Source organism: Diadema antillarum, unplaced genomic scaffold, assembly GCF_040938485.1.
Source record: "Diadema antillarum isolate AM-2024a unplaced genomic scaffold, OU_Dant_1.0 seq00000079_RagTag, whole genome shotgun sequence".
Classification (NCBI taxonomy): domain Eukaryota; kingdom Metazoa; phylum Echinodermata; class Echinoidea; order Diadematoida; family Diadematidae; genus Diadema; species Diadema antillarum.
The window spans coordinates 656,492-682,512 of NW_027271172.1; the positions used below are offsets into that span (position 1 = coordinate 656,492).

The 26,021-nt window shown below is 39.5% G+C and overlaps 1 protein-coding gene across 1 annotated transcript; it reads right to left on the reverse strand.

The window, feature by feature from the left end:
* Positions 1-2,693: 2,693 nt before the first annotated feature.
* On the reverse strand, positions 2,694-25,656 carry LOC139726163 (eukaryotic translation initiation factor 3 subunit B-like). The gene is made up of 16 exons (XM_071637241.1): positions 25,496-25,656; positions 23,063-23,258; positions 22,121-22,240; positions 21,408-21,465; positions 20,866-20,994; positions 19,987-20,144; positions 19,217-19,348; positions 17,490-17,603; positions 15,014-15,224; positions 14,193-14,388; positions 11,910-11,988; positions 11,212-11,356; positions 9,143-9,268; positions 7,087-7,164; positions 5,168-5,276; positions 2,694-4,422 (listed from the first exon to the last, which is right to left on the reverse strand). Exons 1-16 carry the CDS (start codon positions 25,647-25,649, stop codon positions 4,313-4,315), a joined length of 2,115 nt encoding a protein of 704 aa, XP_071493342.1. The 5' UTR covers positions 25,650-25,656; the 3' UTR covers positions 2,694-4,312.
* Positions 25,657-26,021: the final 365 nt, after the last annotated feature.

Sequence of the window (26,021 nt, forward strand, 5' to 3'; positions counted from 1 at the left end):
TTCCAGGACATTCTTGTTGTGACGAAAGTGAATTGTCGATTTATGTGATGTCCGCTTACACACAGGTTACTGTAGTTCAATTTGGTCATAAGCGGAGGAATGTTACCCGGCCCTCCACCAAACAGAAATGACCTAGGCCAAGCGGTAGAATCCATTCTCTTTGTTGTTTCCATGCAAGTCCAGTTGATTGGATTGATAAATGGTGTTACTTCTGACATGTTGACCTAAAATGACTGTGTTCATTATCTATATTTCTCTAATTTTCTACAGGCCTCTGTTCTTGCCACTACTCTTAACATGTACTACCGTATACATGGACTATTTCGCGAGTTTTTTATTTGTGCAACTTTTCCCTGTCAGGTGCTATTCGCCAATTTAAAAACAGAGGAAAATATTAACTGGTCCCGACGTGAATGTGACGTGCACGCAATATTTTCTGTTCAGTACTGTACTCCACCATCACAAATTTAACCACTCGTGAAATCGTCGGATATCCCCACATGAAAAATTAAGACTCGCTGAATTTATGGCGTATACAGTACCTTGCTACATTTGAAACAGTACTATACAGATGTTGCAATATGCTGTATTTTCTATGCAAGTTTATAGCCTCATTCATGTAATCACTTGTTCATGTGTAGATGCATAGGGAAAGATTATGAAATTCCTAATACCATTAACATGATACTTTATCTTTTGATTCCAGCGCCACTTCAACCCCTTAACTTGAAAATCTCCCTGTTTGTGTTTTCTAGTGTCCAGCAGTAGTTTGTAATTTGACACATGAAAAAAAAAAAATGATGGAAGTCTCGCTTGGTAGCTTTACATACTTTTGATTCATAGTCATTGAATTCCTGGAAATGCTAGGGAAGTTTTCATAATGATTTGAATGTTTCCAGATAATGCAATCAATCCTTTACTTTCAGTTCAGTTTAGCTACTGAAATCTCTGTCGTAAGTCATCAAAAGTAATCTTGATTTCTGACATGTCAGTTGTGTACCTGATGCAATTTTACACATTTTGACTTTAAAGATCATGATTATAAAGGAGAGCTCTAAACCTTCTCCCCCTTTGTAATTAAAGGATTATATATGTCCATGCTTCCTTTGTTCCTTTTGTGCCTTCTATGTAGCAGCTAAATAAAGTGTTTTTTTTTTCTTTTAACCAAAATTTTTGAATTCGTTATTCTTTAGTACTGTCTTCAGTCTAACAACAATTTACTGTACTCTTAATAATAATAATAATAATAGTAATAAATCACTTATTAAGCGCAGAAACTATGTCTATATATTCTACTGCGCTTCAAGAGCTCTTCAATTCCTATGTTGCACAATACTGCATGGGAAGTACAAGAAGAAATAAGCCCATGCTAAAACAAAAAAGTTTTCACTTTTGATTTAAAACTATTTAAAGTCTGACATTTCCAAATGTCTAATGGTAATCTATTCCACAACCTAGGGGCTGCACAAGAAAATGATCGGTCACCTAAGGTAACTTTTGTTTTGATTTGGGGTATCTGCAATATCAATCTATCATTTGTACTGCGGAGATTATGGCTATGAGTCTGAGATTTAAAGTTCAATACTTCACTGATATAACCAGGGGCCTGACCATTCAGAGCTTTATAAACCAGCATCAATATCTTGAAATCAATTCTTTGGCGAATGGGCAGCCAGTGCAATTCCTTTAAAAGTGGTGTAACATGAGCAAATCTTGGGAGATTACAAATCAATCTTGCACACGTGTTTTGAACCCGCTGCAACTTAACTTAACTCTTAATGGGACATTCCTATACATCGTACCCTTGTTAGACATGATATGATGTGAAATTACTGTGCCAACAAATTGCTACAAGAAAATGATGCAAGTCCAGAGCAAAGCTCTTTGTAATGGTATATCTAATGATCTTTTGAACAATGCCATCTTTGAATTAGATGATAAGGCCTACTGCTGAAATCTGGAATAAAAAGGAGACACTGATCAGAAGAAGATCAACTACACACACACACACACAGATAAACAAAAGCAGCCGTCATACAAGCTTTTCACAAAGATAGAGGTACAATGTATGAGCATTTTCTCTTTTAGAGGTTTTTTGAGCCATACTCGGTTGTTTATGTAGGTCTAGTATTGGCACACAGACACCCATTATATGGAGCTCACTTATGAGGATGAACTACAGTGGACTCCCGTTACAACAAAGTCCTCTGGACCGGCAGTTTTCTTTCGTTATATGGACATTTCGTCGTAACCGAACAAACATACAATAAAAATTCAAAAAGTGGATAAACATTACGGCCTGAATTTTTACTTCGTTATAACCGGAATTTCGTTATAACCATGTTCGTTATAAACAGGAGTGCACTGTACTTTTAATGAGGTGAATATGGCAGGCTCCATTTTCCATTTCTGGATTTGGCTGGTCTCTTTTTAGTACGTTTATGAGATGCCGGTCATAACAAGCTAAAATCGGCAGTCCCAGTGGCTCGTTGTCACAAGGTTTCCCTATATATTCTTGTGTCAACTGTGACAGATATGTTTACTGTGCCATGATCATTCAAAAAGATTCAGAAATAATTCTTAATCATCCAGGAAAGTTAAAGAAACGTGAGACAAAAAGAAGGCAGCAGAGACGCTTCTATTTGTTTGATATGTCTGAAAAGCAGGTCTATTTTATTAATCGTCATAACCTAAATGGGTCGGGGTACATGCCGTAGGGGGTGGCACACATCCAGTGTAGGGGTAGCAAGGAACAGTGAGCAAGGGAGTCACGCCCAATGCGCAGACCTCCTAACGAGGTCATTCGGAAGGCTCCGACAAACAAAAGCACAATAGCCAGAACGGCACACGTCAGGGTCACAGAATGGTGTCGCCATCTCCCCTCTCTCGGACCCTGCCGGTGTGCGGTGGGCACGTCACAGTCACGGCTAGCATTAACATGCATGCATTCATCTTTGGGCATGCGGTCGTATCTGTGCGAACAGCTACTACGTGAGGTAATCGGTGGATGACAATGGACGATAAAGTTTTTGTCAGGTGGTGAGGACACAACTTCAAGTTTTGGAAATAATGGGAGGTGCATCCCCTGCGAGAGATGGGCGAAACGATTCTGCGACCCATACGTATTGATGGCAGACTGCCTGCAGTGTTCAAGGTCCTCTTGCAGGGAAGGACAAGATCTGCCATGATGCACAGAATCGTCACGGCGTGTCCCTTCACATAGGTGTACATTCATTCTAACGGTAAGCGAGTTCCTAGCACTCTTGGGATTGATAACATCATGCTTCGATGGCAGGGTGTTGTCACAAATTTTACGATCTGACAACACTCTCTTACACGGCGGCTCACTCCATGTATGCCCCCATGAAAAACCAACACAAACATCCACTACAGTTGAGGACGTCTGGCATGCTACGTTTCTGTATGATGCGCTAACCATTGTACCGCAATCAGGCAACTTTTGGCACTCTTCCCACAACTGCATGATAACACGGGAGCACTATTAACACAAGTTGTATATTCTATCAACCTTTCGTACTTCTGCTCTTATGGGGTTGGAATGATTCAGTTAAAACGCAGGCGATCAGACACGAATAAATAGTCGGCAATGCAGAGATTGGTCTAACACCACACTTTGAAAAATAAGCAATTTGAAGACTTGTATGATTATGAACTGCAGGCACAGTCGGAGAATTAATACTCAAATAAGGTATAGATATCAGGTGCTAGACGTGCACCAATTTCAAATTCAAGATACTACAGAGAATAGACAATTTTGAGGTGACAGAAGTACAATAGATCCTGACAGTAAAGCGTACCTACACTTATTAATACAGTCAATAATTAGTTAACTATAAGACCCACTAGGATAAGTACAATTAAATATAATTTGCTGACTGTCTCTCAAATTCTGTTCTGGAGACAAGGCGTCAAATCTATACCTTGCCCTACGATGCACTAACAAAGAAAGTGGTAAAATTCCAAGATTTTACCTTCCTTTATAATTATGTAATATGTAATAGGAGTAAACTTGCACAAAAAAAAATGAAAATAAGTAATAATTCACAAATTCACTACACTAGCTAGATATAGGAGAGTAAGAAAACAGACCCAAATGTTGTTTGAGGCTCCTCAACTTCTCACTCTCTCTCTCTCTCTATCACCAAAGATTCACTTCTTTACTCCCAAACACTTCCAGAGAGCTTTGAATATCAGCTTTCACACAAAACCTAGGACGCGACAGCAGCACCCAGGGGGCAGACGTACGTCTATCTCCCCAGGGGAAAACGATCGGCGGTGTGGCAGCGGAAAATCACTCGTGCTCGAATTCGTCGACTTCAACAGTTTCCTCGCCAATAAAGAACTCGACCGTTTCCTCCTCAAAGTTGTCTGTGTCATTCTCCAGCTCATCAGTGTCCACACCTTTAATATCAAATTTGATAAAAAACAAACAAACAGAGAGACAAATTATCAGATTATGAAGTCAACATTTTGATTGTCATGAATTCCTATTGAACATCTCTTTTCTTCACAACTTGCTTTTAATACCAGAATGCATTTTTCTGCATTCTTAACTTTATGCAATGCAGTATAACAGCTTTTACAGTCGATTTTTGTCACTTTCTTGCATTATTTCCATAACCCAAAAATTCTTGCATTGCAAAGTTTTTTGTGCCAAGGCACTTCAATCTGATCCTCCTAAAATGAACATGGTAATAACAAAATTCTTGTTGCAACAAAGTAAGAATTCAGGTCCCAAAATTACCATCTATATATCTTTGAATATTTTACTGTTTGGCTATGACAAAATTTCGATATAACGAAAGAAAACCACCCAGTACAGAGAACTTTGTTACAATGGGAGTGCACAGTACTATCATTATGATACTGATCACATTGTATATGCACACACACACACACACACACACACACACACACACACACACACACCTGTGCATAAAAACATATATTCACACGCATATTGGTTCTTTTCTATTCCACTTAACCCGTTGAGGACGAGTCCCAATATACACTGGCAGGTGTCTATGGGAAATGAGTGCTATACAAAATCAGTTTGTCCTCTTAACAGGTTAATGGCAAAGAAACATGTTTTGAATCTCTGCTGGCCTGCCCACTACAATGTGACTGCACACTGCAGGACACCCACCTCCACGCAGGTCCCTCCTCGTTTCCCGCTCCGTCTCGTACATCCTCTCCATCCGCTCCAGGATATCCCGGAACTCCTTCATTTGCTGCTGCCGCCTCTCAATCATTTCCTGGAAAGAGAAAAAGGATGAAATAATTATAATGATATGGTGTTATTTAAATCCAGGGTAGCTGCTTTCATGTTTACAATATTCTACCAGAGGGCCCTGTCATTACATTTAATACCCAAGCATTGCCTGGTACTGCAAACCAGAAGTTTTCACTTGCACTTTACTTTCACAAATTTCGCAAGGAGCTAAGATTCGTAAAAGTAAAATGCACGCGAAAGTGTTTGTCTACACAATGGATTGAAAGCTGGTGGCGATTTGCAAAAAAAGGCTGTATCAATTCATCATAAGTTTTGTGCTGCAAATGTTTCTGGTTTTACAGCACCCATTCTTACGCCTAGGTCAAGAGGAACATTGTGGGCTAAACATCTCGTCTAAGGACGAATGCACCAGGCAGGATTCTGATCCCAGACCTTCTGTTTACAAATCCCTTGTCTTATATATCCAAGGTTTTCCCTTAGGAGGGACTTATTGCATCATCAGTTAGGAACAGAAAGGCCATTAACTCTTGTCAGTGTATGCAATTAACGCATTCTGCTTGATTCAAATGACAAGACAATGAAGGCAACAGCAGCTGGAGAGATATACGAGAGTGATGCTGCCTTATTAGCCATAAAGGAAACTTGTTTATACAAATGATACAACAAGCAGCTGGAGACAGAAACTGAAGTTTAAAGTACCTGTCACTTCTGTTATGTACTTTGCCTGTCGGCACAAGACTACACAGCTTGTTGTTGTTGTTATTGTTATTTGAATTTATTTGGCATTTATCATTCCCCTAAGAATATTTACGCTTCTTATCAGCAGAAGTGGCCTTACTTCAAGGACAGGCATGTTTAAAGGGTGTGTACAGTTCTGGTCGAGGCGAGGATGTAGCTTTTGACATTTTGCGAGATATTCAGAAACCACTCTATGAGATGTCAAAGAGCATGCAATTCTAAGGGGTATCAAAAGTTTATTTGATGAAAATCGGTTTTGAAGTGGCTGAGATATCCAAAAACAAGGTGAAACAAAGAGATCGTAACAAAGTTGTGGCATGTCGTCTTTCATTATTATCACTTTTTTTGACATCTCAGCCATTTGAAAACCAATTTTCATCAAATAAACGTTGATTCCTTCTTAAAATTACATGCTCTCTCATATTTCATAAGATGATTCTCATTATCTCACTTAGAAATGTAAAAAACATGAATCCCACCGTACCCATTACTGTACATCCCCTTTAACCCTTTGAGGACGAGTCCCAAGTATACTCAGGCAAGTGTCTATGGGAAATGTGTGTTGTAGCAAAATCAAACCGTCCTCAACGGGTTAATATCAGCCACCAATTGTTTGGACGCCACATAACCACTGTGAACAATTTGTGTGGTGTGGCAAAAACAAGGCTATATGGCAAGTTACAATGGAATGCGGATCATGTGGTGAAAGAGAAAGAAAGAACCCATTCATCAACACTAACAATGCATGGCAGTTACATCGTGATCAACACCAAACTGTTTCTAATCACTCTGAAATATGATGAACAAACCACAAGATCATGCTGTAAATTGTGGAGCTCCAAATTCAAACTGTGCTGTCAGCATGAGAGCTACGACTGCAAAATTTGAAAAACTGATAATTAAGGAATCAGCATATCTAATCATGAAAACAGCAACAACGCTTGATGAAGAAACAAGAATACAATCTTGGTATTGACCACAATAAATAAGAGAAAGCGTTCACAACTATCGAACTGAATTTGAGCAGGTCTTTGCGATGCAATATGCAAAGGATCCACGTCCCATGCTCAAAGCTTTAGCTCTTTCTCTCTCACCTTAGAAGCCTTGGATTTCTTCTTGGCATCCTGGATCTCAAAGGTCTTGCTGAACATCTTCATGTTCTTCTTGATTTCCTGCAGAAGAAAAAATAAGGCATTTCGGATCAGATATATATACAGACCCACATTTTTATCTTCATTCTCTTTAGAAGAAAAGCAACAGAAAATAGGCATGACTGATCAGATATATCTAGACAGACAGACAGCCACACACACACACCAAAAAAAAAAAAATCAACAAAACAAACAAACACATCTACATTAATGAAAGAAACAAATGCATCAGGAAATCCAAGCTTTCATTCCCAGACTACAGAGCATCGGAGTGTGGCTGGTCTGTCGGCACAATGACTACACAGCTGTCAGACAGCCTGAGTAGCCTTGCTTCAAGGACCGGCTCTTGTTTCTATCAGCCATACATCTGGACTCCATACAACCACTGGATAGGATTGCATGATGTGGCAGTGATGAGGCTTTAACCCTAAAAAGGCCGGGGGGGGTTGAATCAACCCCCCCTCAACTTTTTTCGCGACTTCTCCGCCGCGCGAAATTTTTTGACCGCGCCGTTCGCTGACTTTTTACTTTCAAGTCTCGCGCATCTTTTGACACCATTTTCGCGAAAATCGTGCATACCGTTACGACGCTGCATAATGTTTTATACATGCCTGTTAGACCGAAAATAGCTCAAAAACGTGATTTTGTGTACAGTCTATGCAAATGGAGTTTTCTCTTCTTATTCATAAAAATATGATTATTTTTACTTTTATAGGCTGAAACTAATTAATTTTAGCATAATTATGCTTGAAATAGGTTCTGTCATAAATTTTGTGGAAAAAAAAAGATAAAACACAAGGTCGAAAAAACAAGGAAATACATAAGAAATTCATAAAACAATAAAATACATAAGAAATTGATTTTGATACCAATTTTTTTTTCAAGTACATTGTTAGGAATGCTACAAAGAATGTTTTCACCACAAATTAGGATTCTAGGAGCTTTAATTTCTGATTAAGAGCAAAATGTATGATTTTATGCATATATTAGCATAATTAATTATCATGAGGAAAATTTCCATTTCTTTTTGTATAGCTTTGTAGATTACGCCACAGGCAATGCACGTTCCAAATTTCATGGCGATTGCGCGATTGACGGCCAAGATCTCAGGGGGGGTTGAATCAACCCCTCCCCGGCCACAGAACACCCAAAAAAGCCCGGCTTGGTTAGGGTTAAAGGGGCTGTAAAGTTCTGGTTGAGGTGAGGATTTAGCTTTTAACGTTTTGCGAGATAGTCAGAAACCCCTCTTTGAGATGTCAAAGAGCATGCAATTTTAAGGGGTATCAAAAGTTTATTTGATGAAAATTGGTTTTGAAATGGCTGAGATATCCAAAAACAAGGTGAAACAAAGAGATCCTAATAAAAGGCGTGGCCTGTCGCCTTTTATTATTATCACTTTTTTGGATATCTCAGTCATTTGAAAACCAATTTTCATCAAATAAACGTTGAATCCTTCTTAAAATTACATACCCTTTCATATTTCATAAGAGGTTTCTCATTACCTCACTTAGGAATGTTATCAACATGAATCCTCACCTCACCCAGTACTGTACAGTCCCTTTAACCCTTTTCAGGGTCAAACTCTGCGAACTCTGACAGTCAACAGGTTCTTCATTTGTATATCATTCGATAAAAAGGCAAAGGCAAGGAATTGGTTATAGTGAAAGTTACTTTTGAGGAAATTTGTACTCTCAAAATTACAGCAAAATTTGCTTATTTTGTTTTATTTGTTTTGTTCTATGCATTAGACAGTTTGAATCTTTGCAAATCCAATAATGGGTAGAAAATAACAGATGCTGAAATTGACATCTTGCATCAGAAACTTGAACAAGGTGCCTTCAAACCACACATTAGATGAAATAAAAACATCTAACACATTTTGCTGGATATAAGGAAACAACATCTCAAATGTCTTGTTGTAGAAACAGAGAACATTTCATAACTTTTCAATCACAGTTAAAGGAAATTTCAAATGGAATTAAAAATTGCAGGCACTCACTTTGAGCTTCTCTTCAGAGAGGAGGGTCGGTGGACGAGGGCGCCAGAGAGCCTGACAGAAGCGCTCCCTGTCGCACTTTTGCAGCAGCTTGCCCTGGAAGTTCCACACCCAGTAGGCGTTGTCAACCTACAGTGTGAACACAGACAGATAAGCAGCATTACATCACGGTTCTTTGTTCAACCATCAGCACACTTTAGGGCACTGTGTAAAATACTGTATGAGCTGAAATTTTTGCCTACAGATAGTAACATGAATTGCTACATGCCAGACATTAATTCTCATATGTTGTTAATGCTGCGGTTGCAAGGGTTCAGTAATCGTCACTTCACCTTTCACAAAATAAATGAGAATGAGTCACAAGCTAAATTTGTGAGTACTGAATGTTTTTACTCAGCATTTCCTGGTACATAATCCAAGTAGTGTGTTCTGGGAACTCAGAGGTTGCAATGCCCAGTATCGCTAGGTCATGGCCCACACAGTGTACTAGACCTGCATTAGCTACTAGTTAAGCATGATCCAGCGTTGACATGGCTTGACTTGTTTTTCTCAGAAATGATATTTTCGTCAGTTATTTCTGCAGTTCAAAGACGAGTCACCACATTCAGAAGAAGAAAACCACCAAGAAAAGTTCATCTCATAAAGTATTTCACCCACATGCTGAAATGGGCATTTGCAGTAAGGGTGCCGTACAAAATACACACAAACACATATTTATATAACTTGCCCAACAGTGAAGCTTAATTAGCCCAAGTCAGCAGGTAAGGGGGCTTGTGGCAGCCTGCATCCAGCAGCACGCTTCCTTTGCCACTCAGCAAAGCTGTCCTTAAATCCACTATCTGGTAGAAACATTTGTCTTTTCCCATTCCTCCCTTCTGTTTTCGTATTAACATATGTTGGGTATTGTAAAATTGTTACAGGATGATGGGTTTACCAACCCATATTTTGGCCCTTTTTATAAATTTTATTATCACCCTATCAAATCCATTATTTGAAGTATTTAATCTCATTTCACTGCAGGTGGGTGGGAACAGGGTAAGGATACTGGATAGATGGGACCAAATTGCAGGAGAATTAGCATGGCAAGATAAAACATGGAGGTCTTAGTAAATTGAAGTAAGCTGCTCAACTTTGTGTTACAAAATCAATTCAGAGAATTTATCAAAACCCTACTTCACAGTTACAACGGCTTGATTAGTGTAAATCCTTCAAATTATTACCCTTAATTTATGATTGAATGCAAAATTTCTTAAACTTATACCATGGAAAATACATAGTCATCAGCAAACCAATCAGCAAATTGTAATTGGCTTGTCGGCACAAGACTACACAGCTGTCAGACAACCATAGTAGCCTTGCTTCAATGACCAGCTTGGTTTTATATCAGCCATTTGTTTGGACTCCATACAATCACAGAACAGATTGTACGATGTGGCAGAAACAAGGCTGTGAAAGAGGCATGATGCTATTACTTACTGATAGTCTAGCCTCAGGAATTAAAGTTGGAAGAATGAGACAGACCCATTTCGTATACAAAGGGCTCTCAGACAAGAAAATCAAGTATGAGGATTGAGAAAGGGATTTGGATAGGGGATAACAAATTGCCAGAAAATTGGTTTACCAAGTTAATCCCCGCAACAAGGTTGAAACAGATTGGAGCAAGTAACTCATATTCAAATTTTGCACGAAATATTCAGAGAAATTATTAAAATTCCCCTACATTCCTGTTGTAGCAGTTTGACAAGAATACAGCCTTAGAATGATTGCCCATTTTTCACCTTGCAATGTGAAATATCTGCCACTTATTTGACCTAAAGAACAAAATAACTTGCAAACCAATCAGTGAAAAAATGTTGCAAGAGAAATCAAACTATTAACTCCCCTTTGCAGCAAGGATTAATGTGTGTATGGTGACATTCTGAAGAAAGCAAGTCAACATGTACTGGTTTCAGAAACAGACAGACAGACAGACAGACAGACAGACAGACAGACAGACAGACAAGACATACAAAAAGATAGATCACAATGGTGAGTCATCCAGAGTCTGGAGGTAACCTTTGACCCCCACTGACCTTGTGACTCCACCAGCTGACCCCAGTGATGACGTAACGGCCGGTGGGATCCCACTCCACGTCAGTCGCCATGAAGTGCTCCGTTGAGTTCATCACGGTGATGGTGTCACCACCCGTGTCGATGAACTCGAAGATGCCATTCATGCTGCGGAGAGGGAACAGCAAGCTCAAGTTTGTGCGAGGATTCTCAAAGTCTGCATGAAAACACCCTTTTCTCTTCTTGCTTCTCACTGCAGATTATCCTCATAAAAAGACAAAGGCATTAATGATCACATTCTACAAAGATGTGACATGAGCCATTCAAATGAAATAGTAATATACAGTTCATCAAACCACCTATTTCTATATAATTTGCTGAATGCATTTATAAGCAGCAGCAGCAGCAGTAGCTTCCATTGACAACACAATGGTGCCATCTTAGCAGGTTGATCTATGTGCTGGAACAATAAACTCTGGAAGGTGGTCTCTCTCAAAGCTCTATTTGTACTCTAGAAACATTCCACCAGGGACTAATGGGTCCTATTCCACCGACGACTCACATTGTTATAATCCACCCAATGAACAGTCAAACATATCAGCATTTGGCATTTGTTTTGGTTGTCAAGGTTGTTACTCCTAACGTGAGTTGCCATCGTAGTAAGTCTGTTATGGAAAGCTGGAAGTCCTCTGATGAACCATGTGAGGATGTATATACTCACTTCCTCAGACCAGCGAGAACGACAAACTGTCCAGTAGGAGCCCAGAAGAGGTGGTTTGCTGTTCGCTTGTCCAAGGTTTCTGGCGGTAAAAATGATGCAAGCATGCAAGTGATGTAACTTCATCCTTTATCATACATGCTTGTGGCAAGAGCAGCACATCTGCGTACTCATGTACATGAATAAGTAAACTGTCATACCCCAAAATCATTCAGATTTGATCACAAGCTCACTGTAAGAAATGGTAATAAGTGATTTCAAATCTCTCCTTAGAGATACAAATGCACATTTTTTTAAAAAGCTGGATATCAATGGTAACTCTGGCTTTGAAGTCATAAATTGTAACTGGCCTGTCGGCACAAGACTACACAGCTGTCAGACAACTATAGTAGCCTTGCTTCAATGACCAGCTTGGTTTTCTATCAGCCATTTGTTTGGACTCCATACAATCACAGAACAGATTGCACGAGGTGGCAGAAACAAGGCTGTTAGAGTACATGATCACCGTAAAGTCAGACCGCAGCGCGCGGAAAAGTGCTCTATTTTACAATCTTTTATGCATGAACGTAAGACGACTTGCATACAAGTATAACGAGCTAAAACATGGCTCAAGGAAATCTTAATTTGCTCTCTAGTAATCGCCGTGCGTATCACGCTCCCGCATAACATCTAGGAGCCTTACCCCCATTTGTCATGCTGGACCGGCCGCGACGGCCATGACCAGGGCACCAATCCATGCGCCAGTGGGCCTGACACAGCGTGAACCAAGGCATCTCCTTTCCCCTGCGCGCTTGTGCATGCGTTATAAGCTCCACACGTTTCTATGGAAGAGGAGTTCATGCGTGCACCTCACATGTATACGTGCTCTGTTGCTTTCTGGCTGTTCAAAACGAAAATCTTGTGATTTCGACACTAAATATCATTGCATATTTACAAAAGACATATCCTTTCATATTAACAAGATCACTTTTCTGCGATCCATTAACTTATCATCTGTCAAAAAATCAACTTACAAATATCCGTAGCACTTTCACTACAAAGTAAGTATTTATTGTCTATCTTTGACGAAATGTAGATTTATATAATGACATTCAAACTTGAAAGAGTTCAAATAGCAATAAAGATTGACATCACATGTAACTATTTATCCACAAACTAAGTTACAGTAAGTTCGTCACCTGATCAATTGCTCACTTTTTTGTCGACCCTCCAGAAAATCTCGCCAAATCTCATGTTGCGCTTGCACACTCTCAGCGCACGTTAGCTGAACGAGACTTATAAGTAAAATGTGCGCGTATGCCTCATTAACTAGGGCGCTGCGGTCTGACTGCTTAGCTACTGGTAATATTGCTTCAAGAATTAAAATTGGAACAATGAGACAGACCCATTTCACTAATGGAGGGACAGCGCTTAAAGTATTTTGCAAGAACCACATTTTGAAAGGACTCCCTTACATTGCAGATTCTCTATTTCTTTGAAAAATGCTTTGTAAGTATGAAATCGGCTTTTTGATTAGATCACCAATGAAAACCTGTGACTTCTGATAACATTTGCATGAAGAATTTGCATCAGAAGGTATGCCATATTGTGCCTCAAAAAAAGGCATTTCAGTTTGATACTCCAAGACCCAACCCACCACTATCCCTTCTTTCCCATCTTTTTAAGATTTTGCACCAGGGGGAGGGCTGCCAATATTCACACATTAACATCAGGGAGATACACGTACTTGTGTATTAAGTGCAACTCAATGATCCAGAATCATACCCAAATCAGGTAGATTTTAAAGGGTAGAGAGTAGACAGGCCAACACTCTGAAAACCCAAAACATAACACGCTGAACAAGGATGATGACATAGAAGGTTCACACATTCCAGTAATGCAGCAATGTGGTTTCATTACATTACCACTTGCTTGACAAGTTCACCTGTGTAGAATGTATGCATAATGTAATATTTTGTTCTGCTTCCTACAGCATCCAATTATGCATTCTTAGGTGAAGCTACTCTGTCACAATCCTTGTTCATTGTGATTTGTTACCAATTTTGAAAACATTTTTCTTCCTGATCCCTATCACAACAGATTCTGAAACTCTGTACACAGTATAACCAATTTATAGATGTTCAAAGGCATTAAGTCTAAAAAAAATCTGAAGAGTATCTTCTTTAACCCATTGAGGACGAGTCCCAAGTGTACTCGGGCAGGTGTCCATGGGAAATAGAGTGTTGTAGCAAAATCAGTCCATCCTCAACGGGTTAAGACGTGAAAATAATATTTCATTCCACTCACTGATGAGGTCCACCTTGCCCTTGGGGCGGATGTTGTAGAAGCTGGCCGATATCCTGGGGCTCTCCCCGTGCAGGATGACAAACTTGTTCCCCGTCGGCTCCCAGGCGAAGGCGATGATGGTCTCCTTCACCTCGATGGAGTCCACCGGGATCTGCTTCTCTTGGATGCGGAAGATCTCAAAGTTGGTAAACTGGTTCTGCGATCAGTGAGAAAGAGAAATGGCAGCAGCAGTCTGTGTGAATTTTACCTCGCATATCACTGGGGTTGAAATTCTAACCAGCTACTAGCAGTCTCCATGACATTCTGCCTTTTATTCAAAAGGAATTGTAAGTCTAACAGGTTGAAGTGCAATGCCACTCCATGACTTCAACAACCAGAATTAAATCAGACAGAATGAAGTTTTATCAGACCAGGCATACAGTGATAAAGTTATCAACTTGCCTATGACCTGCCTACCTACTGTGACCTGTTCAGCTAATCAGAGACTTTCTCCACAGGAACCCAAAGCCCCTTTGATCCTTCCTATGGGTATACAAATTGGATTTTCCTCTAATTTACTCATTCTCTTAAAAACGCAATGACCATGCTTGCCGAAACGTTGGAAGTGGGTAGGCCCTTTTTAGGGTCACAAACATACCCAAGAAAGAATACATGGTGCACCGTTACACCTTCTACCACCCAAAGTTATCAACTTTCTTTTTCGAGTAGCAAGAACGACAAGACGACCAACATACTGCTAAAACAATGCCTTGAGCTTCCATTCGCGCAAGGCAAGCTCTAAAGAAATACCAGTTTGGGCAAATGACCACCACACTGCCCACCTTTTTGCTCTTCGAAAGTCTGTCCACCTTCACGCAGAGGTAGTGGCCCTGTTTCTGCCAGTGCAGCTTGCAGTCGGCCACATTGAAGAGGTTCTTGACCCGCAGCTCTCGCCTGGATGGGACGGCAATGAGGGTCACCCTGGCCGGATTCTCCTTCTCCTCGGGCGTCCAGTAGCTCAGGACATTGCTGGCCGGTGACCAACAGAACTCCCTGGGGGACAGACAAACAGAAATCACACTCCCACTGAACCAAATTGAACAGAGATTATAAGATGTCCCATTTAACCTGTTAATGAGGTCTGTAAAAATGACTATTTCAAGAGGGTCACCTTTCCAGTTTCCTTATAAGTATGACAAGACATACCTGGTAAGTCATAATTTGGGGTTGACAACTACAGAGACAGAACTACTGTGCTAGCCCCACAGAGTCAATGCAAACCCTGTTCTCAGCCAACATAAGTCACTTGTAAACTCCCTGAGGGGACAACATGGTGTCAAAATCATCAACCCTCTAAAACCATAAATTTCAATTCCATTCAGCACAGTTTCCTTTTTCTTTCCTTTATGTACAGAAAGGTAGGACTGTAACAATTTCTTGAATAGGGGCATCCCCACTACCTAAGCATCTACAATTTTCAAAGTCACTAAAAAATGTTATAAGTAAAGCATACTGCAAAAACAACATTTTTTCAGTGAAATTCCTTGCTTCCACTTTGACTTTTGACACTGACCTTTGACCTTTCTCAAGATACAAGGAGTGAAGTGCCTTCTCAAACTTCATTGATTTGTCATTCAGCATCATTTCCTTTTGACTATGAGGCATAGTAGACTTTAAGACCATCATCCAAAATGGTACAATTCTTATTCTGCATACATAAATTTGATAAATCATATCAATCATATATTAATGCAGAGAAAAGACATAGCAATTTTTCTTTTTAAAAACTAGAAATGTCGCTATGGCGACTGGTATGCCTCCGCTATAATGCATGATTCTAGTAATAGGTCTACAGTATATCTTGACAATGTGTGATGACAGTTTCACATAATTGGCAAAATATTAAAATGACATGTTTGTCATAAATGTGTTGAATGCTCACTTTCCTTGAATTAGGTTTAATTGGATGAATGGCTATATTTTCGAAGAGAGTGTAATTTGGGGCTTTGAGGACTTTTACTTGACTTTTGACCCTTTTATGATTTTATGCATTGAGTAATTGTCAAGGTTTGGAGAAAACGTGTAATTTCTGTATTAAACAGTAAATTGTTTGCATTTAAACCTGGCCTTTAAACCTTGACCTTTTACCCTATGACCCTAAAATTCCCTGGAGAATCACTATTAGGCAGAACATGCATAAAGTGAATATGTACCAAGTTTCATGATGATACCGTAAGCCACTTGCGAGATATGGAGGAAGAAGTGAAATTCAGCACTTTCACATGATCTTTTACCTTTTGACCTTTGACCTTTATGGCAAAAAACTTCCCAGAGAATCTCTTTTGGGTAGTACAGGTATATACCAAGTAAAAAAAAAAAGAAAAAAAAAGATCTTGCCGGCATTGCATAAATATGAAGGAAAAAGTACAATTTCGAAGAGATGACTTTAACCTTTGACCCTCAACCCTAAAAGTCCCTATATAATCACTGCCAGTTATTACATGCATATATGTATTATGTTCCATGAAGATATCTTGAACGATTTCTAAGATATGGAGAAAAAGTGAATTTTTAGTATTTTCACTTGACCTTTGACCCTTGACCTTTCACCTCATGACCCAAACTCTCACCAGAGAATCTTTGTTAGATAGTATATGTATACACTAAGTTTCAAGTCAATATCTTTAGTCATTGCATAGATGTGGGGAAAATAGTGAAATTTTGAGCATTTGACCTTGACCTTTGACCTAGAACATCTGCCCCTAAAGGTTGACAACTTCACCCCTTCATGCATATACATGCTAAGTTTCAATAAGATTCCTCAAAAAGGTTTTTAGTTCCGCTGTCCACAAAATTGATTACGGACGGACGGAAGGACGGACAACCTTAAAACATAATGCCTCCGGCACCACTTTGTGGTGGAGGTATAAAAAGTCTAAGAAAAACAACATCATGTAACTGATCTGTCGGCACAACAACTACACAGCTGTCAGACAGCAGGAGTAGCCTTGCTTCAAGGACCAGCACATTTTCTCTCAGCCAATGTTTGGACTCCACACAGCCACTGAGCAGGCTGTACGATGTGGCAGTAACATGGCTGCAGTAAAGCACTACAACACAGTGGTAAGAAACATTTGCAAATTGGTTAGGCAGAATATAGAGAATAATGGAGTTGCAAACAAGCAGCATATAAGCATAAGTGCTGACATGAACAACTGATGAACATAATTTCATCATTGCTATTTGCCCTGGTGATAAAACCATATCAGTCATGGGAAGAGCTAGGAAGCAAAATAATCTCATGATGACCAAATTTACCTGATGCCTGGAATTTTCAGACTCTTCTTGTCAAGCAGGCCAAATGAGGGTGTCTCATAGATGCTGAGTGTGTCTTCTGACATCCTGGCAAAGAACTTTCCATCCATACTCCATCTAGGCAATACAACGAGAAAAGATTCAATGGCATCTGAGAACTGAATGTGACAATGCTCAATGACAAAATTTGCCATATTAGCACATGAAGTCCTCAATTCCACATAAAGAATAATAAAGTTGATAAATATCAATCAAATATCACTGCAGAGAAAAGAAAGAGCAAGAAATAAAAAAAGTCTAAGAAAAACGAAATTATGTAACTGATCTGTCGGCACAACAACTACACAGCTGTCAGACAGCAGGAGTAGTCTTGCTTCAAGGACCAGCACATTTTCTCTCAGCCATTGTTTGGACTCCACACAGCCACTGAACAGGCTGCACGATGTGGCAGTAACATGGCTGCAGTAAAGAACTACAACACAGTGGTAAGAAACATTTGCAAATTGGAAATCTATTACAGAAGATTATTAAAAGAAGAAAATATGACTCAGTGTTGAGCAACTGCTTTCCATTATATTTAAGCCACGCCTTTCTTCTGCATCATTTACATGTGTAAATGCTTAAGTGAGGATTGTGTGGGTTGACCATCATTCTTAACTGTTTCACCTACACGACTGAAATACTTGTAAATGTTATGGCACATAAAATCAATATTCCCTCCTAAAAGCTCTTCACTGAAAAAATGAAATGGAATTATCCACCATGGATGACTGAAGATGAGCAAAAATATCCACCTACTGATATTGCTTCAGTGAATTCACATCTAAAATTATTTCAGTGATCATCTATTTACACTCCCTCTCTATATCTTTGTGTGTCCTCCTGTAATCATGGTGATTATCAGTACACAATTTCTACGATCCCCAGGAAGGCACTTCCTGTATCATTTCCTTCATCAAGTCATTTTCCCACGTGTATCACACCTTCAGGGCTACAGGAAGACCTTCCAGACTGAATGTGAGTTTAGATTTCAGCAGGCATATCATTTCTGACCCCCACTTCCTTTCTACTTTAAAAAAATAAAAATAAACAAAATCAATTGACCATAGTATGCCTTAAGTTACAATGTATTCAATAATCCTCACTGTCTGTGTGATATTACTCGAGTTTGGAAGTAATGAAATGTATCCAGTCAATTTACAGAATGAGTCATATCACACTAATACACCTCGTGTCTCTCACTGAACACAAAATGATATCTTAGTCCTTATCATTCCTGTATGAACACTTATGCACTTCATTAAATGGTGATGTGGATCCCTATCAAATGATTGGTCGAGAGCAATCATGTGACCAGTCAATAGATTTCAACGGGCATTAATATACTTATGACCAGTACTAACCACTGATATTCTGTGCTTAGCTGCATTGCTCAAGTATTACAAATGCATTGCAATTGTTGGTCAGAGCTGGTGCTAGCCTGGAAATCTTGTGAAAATGGCTGCTGCAAAATTTAAATCATGTTACCACCATATACCTGTAAAACAAATAATGCCCATTACTTGGTCAGGCAAAATAAAATATCCATCCCTCTAACTTTTAAACAGTCAAAAACACACTTGGCTTTGGTGAGTGTTTCTGATTGCTACCAAATTACTATCTGGTGGATAATTCTTACTAATGCCCTCTGTAATGTGCCTTATTTGTATACTATCCCCATTTGCACTTACTTGAAAACGGGCCAGTTGTCGGCATTCTCGCAGAGGAAGCCTCTCTTCTTCGTCCCTGTCTTGATGTCCCAGATTATGATGGCCTGGTTGTCCTCCCGAGGGTCTATCAACGGACTAAACGTTACTATGTACCTGCAAATAATTGTTTAAAATGTGATAATCAGCTATTTGTATCGATACTACATGTAGGGATTATTGCAACAATTTGCTTTAAAATTTGTTTTCATTATTGACCAATTCATCAATTTACAGGATGATTTGGATGATTTCTTCTTCTTTTTTTTTTTTTGGGGGGGGGGGGGGGGGGAAGGGGGGAGGGGAACTACTAGAACCTTGAAATACTACATGTAACTTAGACCTCCAGAACGTGACAGATTAATCAGCAAGTTGATTATGGTCATTATCATTGAAAAAGAACATTAAGTAGCATACCTATCAAATGTAAGAGCTTATGAATGAATGGAGGGAGGCAGGTGCAAAGGATAGAGGGATTATTGATACAGCTTCCCTTTAAACTCTCACTACAAGAAAGGTAAAATTAAAGAGACATTGTGGACAAACTTGACGAAATCATATTCCAAAATTAAATCTTAGACAATCCCCCATGCATACACACAAAGTAAAAGAAAAGGGTCATGAAGTCGCAATATCTTCACTAACAGAGTAAAATAAACTGGAAAAGTGTTTGGTAAAGAAACTTTGACACTGCAAGCCATGAAGTTCTGTGTGAAACTTTTTTGCATGCATCACTTCTGAAGGCCTGTTCATACCTTTCACAAGGTGAGACATCGATGAGCTGAACCCCAGGGTGGGCAAAACGTCGTATCTGCTGAAACTTTTCTCCTCCCCACAGTGCAATGCCCTTTTGATGGAAGGTCACTAGGTAAGTGCCGAGCGGAGACCACCTCACATACGTCTCAGTCCATCTCTGAAATATTATAAATTTCAAAAACACCATATTTCTTGCAATTTTGCATACTCGTTCAACTTAATTAGATACCAATTCTATGACTATTTTTTTTTTTTTTTCAAAAGGGCATTGTAACACTTTTCATGTTTATACAAATTTCAAGGTTTATATTTTTCCAACAGGACTGGGCATTCAGATACTAGGATGCCGTTGCTCTTGATCTTTTACAACAAACATTAATTAATGAATGGAAGAATGAAAAGGGGGAAAACAGCACATACATACGATGTACATAAAGCGGGACAAAATGCATTCCAATTTCTGAGAACTGCTCATTTTCACATGGGAATAGTGCACAGGTGAAGAAGCCTGGGAAACGGGGGGAACATGTAGGGGTCAACAATGAGGGGAGTGCAAGTATTAACGTGGTCTAGATATTGGTAGACATCCAAGAGAACCATTTACACATAAACACAATCACGCTTTAGTCCTATTCAATCAGATGCTTTGTTACTGATCTGTCGGCACAAAAACTACACAGCTGTCAGACAGCAGGAGTAGTCTTGCTTCAAGGACCAGCAGATTTTCTCTCAGCCATTGTTTGGACTCCATACAACCACTGAACAGGTTGTACGATGTGGCAGTAACATGGCTCTCAGACAATATTAGTACACTGGAGATAGGTGTATATTTCAGGTTCAGTTCATTTTCTCATTACGTAGCTGAACGGTGCACTCACTTTCCTTTCCTCAACGACAATTGCTTCAGTCTTGCTGTTGAGCAGAATAGCGGTGGTTTCCCCTGCATCTGAGATGACGCTGTACTGATCATTGCAATCTTTATCCAGCAGCCAGTTCCTCATGTTGCCCTGGGGGGGAAAAAGATACAAATATGGAAATAAACATAAAGTACTTGATTAGTACTTGAGGTCACATAATCAATGTCCACCCACATTCCAGGGAAATAGCAGAGAAATTCTGTTTTTACCAAAATACAGTGCTCTCTCATTATAACAAACATGGTACAACAAAATTCCCGTTACAAGGAAGTAAAAATTCAGGCCACAACATTATCCACTTTATCCATTTTATTGTTGTTTTTTTCGGTTATAACGAAATTTTGATATGGCACAAGAAAACTGCAGGTCTCAAGGACTTCCTTGAGATGAGAGTCCACTGTATGGAAAAAGTTCAATTAAACAAGCACATCAATTGCAGGAGTTACTCACCATGTGACTGAATCTAAAACACAGCAAAAATGTCAAAATATATGTTCACTTACATGATCCTTGTAAGGTTGTTTTTCAGGAGGCGTCCATTTCTCCGGCATGTTTATGTACCTGCAGAGCACACGAGAAACACAGACAATGTTTTCAAGTATACTGACCAACAATAACTACAGAAATACATTTTTTTTTTCCCTAAGGCAACATTAAATTTTCCATATTTTGATTTTGCAAACAGTATTTCCTTGTCCAACATCATTTCTAAGTGCCCACAACAAAATAAACAGCTAATAAGCTAGCCACAAGTTTCTACGGAAATCATCTTTGAGGTTCACATCTAAGGCATGCTGTAAAACTAGTAATTTTTGTGTGAATAATTTTTTTGCCCTTGGCCTGGTAAAATGAAGTTTGTTTGTTTTTTCTATTTCATGGGATCAAAACTGTAAAGAAAAATTACATATATACATGTAGCAAACAAAAAGTCTTGCATGTTTCCAATTTCCGGCTAGATTTGTGTCGCATGAAATGTACTAAAATTTCCACTTTTACAGTACAGCTACACAAACCAACAGAATGCTTTGTTTCTTTATTTGTTTCCTTTTCCATCTGAGAAGATGGCTGGATAGCCAGTATTTAGAGCTGCATGAGCTGTCTCCCAAAGGGCCCAGTTGGATGCGAGGCAGGACCACTTCAGCAGGGTATGCACCCATATCATTGGCATATTAAAGTGACTACATGTCAAGTACCGGTAGGTTTTCCTGCCACTTACTTGTCAAAATCTCCAAAGAGGTTGACAGCAAACATGTGCTGCTTGTCCAGCTTGTATCCGTTCAGTTGTTTGGCAGCTTCAATGGCATTCTCAGGTGACGAGTATTCTATAAATATGTACCTGAAGGATCATAAACGTATATACAAGACATTCCCAAGTGATCTGGGCCCCATTCATTAATGATGTTAGGATAGCAACTCCTGCTGGAATGGCAACTTCCATTAGCAACAGCCAATCAGGAAGTTGAATTCATGTTGTTACTTTGACAATTGCCATGCCAGCAAGAGTTGCTATATCAACTTTTTATGAAATGGGGCCCAGATCTTTCATCATGCAGCATAGTATTTTTCAAACAAATGACACAAAATAAAACATGCTCTCATATACAGATTGTAAAGCCATGCTTCTCAACCTGTTAGCCGTGAAGGTCTCACAGGCAAGTCATGACGTCTGCCAAAATAAACTAAAGAAGATTCTTCTTTGATCCAACTGGACATCGAAAAAAATTGTAGGAGCCAAAGTGGGCCTAAAGTTAAAAATGTTAAGCATAGATGTAAAGGTCTCATAAATCAAAACATGTTTATATGTGCACAAATAAAAATTTAGTGGCTGCTAAAGAGATTTGATCTGTTGAGGGTGTAATGTTGATAGTAGTTATGGCCATCTTGATGCAGTTTCAGCAGACACCTTTAAAAGACTGCAAATGTCATTCTTACTGCAAATTTTTCAGACATAAAGTTTTAATTTTCATTGAGGTTATCTTGTAATTGTGCATATCTTGATATCTTAATTCAAAGTCATAAAAACAGAAAACATAATACAATGTACTGATGAAAAATTGACATAACTGCATATCAGATTGTCAAATCTCTGAGAACATCAAAGATGACGATTGAACTAACTTAATGAACATATAACAACGCTGACTAAACTTTGGCCTACCCCTTTGTTTTGTTGTCCTCTCCTTCTGGATAGTGCTCCGTGATGATGTCGCCGTATTTGCTGCAGACTTTCCGGATGACGTTCTTCAGCTTTGGGAGCCTCTCCGGTCCAACCTGGGGTACGTTGTCGATGACGATGACGGAGTCGATGCCAAGGGCCTCCTTGGGTTTCGTTCTCAGGAGGTCACCCAGAAGTTCTGTACAAAACACCATGAAGTTCACTATGAGGAAGACTGAATAATTGGCATATATCTCATCTCAACTACTCATCGAGTAGGTAAACATCAAAGGATACACCTATGAAAGTGAAACATTGTTTTTCTTGCCAAAATCAATGTCACTCTCAGTCCACCACTGAAAAATATCTAAGCTTTTGCAGGAGCTACTCCTACATCCCCCTCCCACCTCACCTCTATGCACCAGCCTTGTCACTCTCACAGTTCCACACACATTGCAAAGTGGTGGGGTATATAATGAGTTGAGAGAGGGGATTGGTCATAACCAAGAGGAAGTCTAGCACTAACTAGTGTACTTTCGCACCTCCTTGTCAAAGGATTTCCAAACATGCACAAACTCACCCCAGTTAGTCAGTACCTTCAGTTATTGCATATGAGTCTGAGTCGAATAGAAGTTTTAACACTTTTACAAGTGTCAGAAAATCTTGATCACTTGAAATGCTTCGCTGTACACAAGCAACCAGCACAGCATTAATACATTTAGCGCATACAGTACGGTCGATTGTTTGATCTGAATCAATGTAGTGTTCACAGCGGCTTTTTTGATGGTGTCTTTGAAAAGCCAAAATTTGTTTTTCCCTTTTCCTTGGCCAAGTCTTGCGGTAGCGGATGTAACTTCCACACAAAGCAGTCGAGCCCATGCGTGTGTGTGATGTCCTTTATATCTTTCTTCTTCTTTTCTAACTTTTCTTGTTTCATTTTCACGTATTCCGAACTTTTCCTTGTCTATCTATTAATCATTTCTCTATGGGTTTTCTCTTTTCTTTCTCAATTTCCTATTCAATCTTACTTTCTGCCTTAATTGTTCTTTATTTCCTTTGTGGGTTATTTTTCCTTCCATCTACCTTTCCCTTCTTTCCTCTCGAATATGTTTTGTTCTGATGTATCCTTTTCTTTATTTCTTTTCTAACCTGTATAATGTCATTTCCTTTATATCTATCTTTGCTTTCATCCAGTTTTGATTCATCTCTCATTCGATTATTCTACCTAGTGCTCTTTTGCATTCAATCTTTTTTTTCCTTTGCTTTCCTCTTTTTAAAGGGACTGTACAGTAGTGGTTGAGGTGGGGATTCATGTTTTGAATATTCCTAAGTGAGATAATGAGAAACCTCTTTTGAAATATGAAAGAGCATGTAATGTTAAGAAGGATTCAATATTTGATGAAAATTGGTTTTCAAATGCCTGAGATATCCAAAAAAGTGATAATAATAAAAGGCGACAGGCCACGCCTTTTATTAGGATCTCTTTGTTTCACCTTGTTTTTGGATATCTCAGCCATTTCAAAATCGATTTTCATCAAATAAACTTTTGATACCCATTAGAATTGCATGCTCTTTGACATCTCATTTAACATCTCATAGAGTGGTTTCTGAGTATCTCACAACACGTTAAAAGCTAAATCCTCACCTTGACCAAAACTGTACACACCCTTTAAAAGCATAATACATCTCTTCCTTGCTTTCTTTCATAATGCAAGTTTCTCTTCTTTCTTTCCTTTCATTATCTCAATATCTGTTGTTTTCATGTTAAGTGTACCTTCTATTTTGTAAACTTTTTGTTTAATTTTTTCCAGGTTTAACATTTTAGTATCTTTCATTCATTTCCATTTCCCTTTTTCCTATCCTTTGTCTCATAAACTATCTAATCTTTGTCGATCTTATACCGACATTTTTCACAATCGTCTTTACATTCACACACACACACACACGCCCACACACACAAAAATTTCATGCCGCAAAAAAAGCCTGTCGGCTCGGCTCCACCACGCACCAGCTCCAATTCGCACAAATTTCATGCCGCGAATATACCGTGTTTTACAGTAGATTTAGACTCCAACTCAACTTCGACACTTACTTAAGTTCTTTACAATATACTGTATTATATGGCTGCTGTCAGGCCATATGTGAGCTGGCATATTAGTAAAGCTTTGAAAGACGGCAATATCCATATGTTCGGGTTCACCACACCACTGAACTGTGCATTTGTGTGTGCCACTCCAATACGGATCGGATAATGTGCATCCCGTTCAGTATCGTAGTAGGGTGCACCACCGCGATGGATCTCCACCCACGCACACACGTACGTACACACATCGCATCGGACATGCGCTCATGCTGCGAATGAATGAGGGTTAACCAGCACACCCGGCAATCTCTGTTCATATGTTAGCAGTTAAACGACACATTTCACGGACATACCCTCATCAGTAATGGTGTCCACGTAACCTTCAGGATCATTGAAATCTGGCTCTTCTTCATAGCCATTTTCTTCTCCTTCATTTGGCTCATTATCATGAGAACGATCCATTTTGTTTCTGCCTCCTGCTCTCTCCCTCTCGCTGCCTTCCGCCATGTTTTGTGTGAGTGGAGCACGTGTGTGTTAAAAAACGGGCGGTGGCGCGCGCTATCGCGCGGCAAGCGGCAATGTACATGTGCACTGCGCCAGCATGCACAGCGCTCCGTACCTTGTATTGTACCTTCAGCCACTGCTGCATGGCGCTCTCATACCACTCTCTCCAGTGCCGTATATTAAGATCTTAATATACGGCACTGACTCTCTCATACAGGATCAGTGTATGGCGCTCGCTTGCGCGCTGCACTATGGTAGCTTTCACTACCAATTGTGAAATGAATGTAGGAGCTAGGATGGCGAATGAATGAGCGGCCAGCCGCAGGCGGCCAGGCAGCTCAGATATCAGATGGTGAGCGGAGGCGGGAGCGGCTC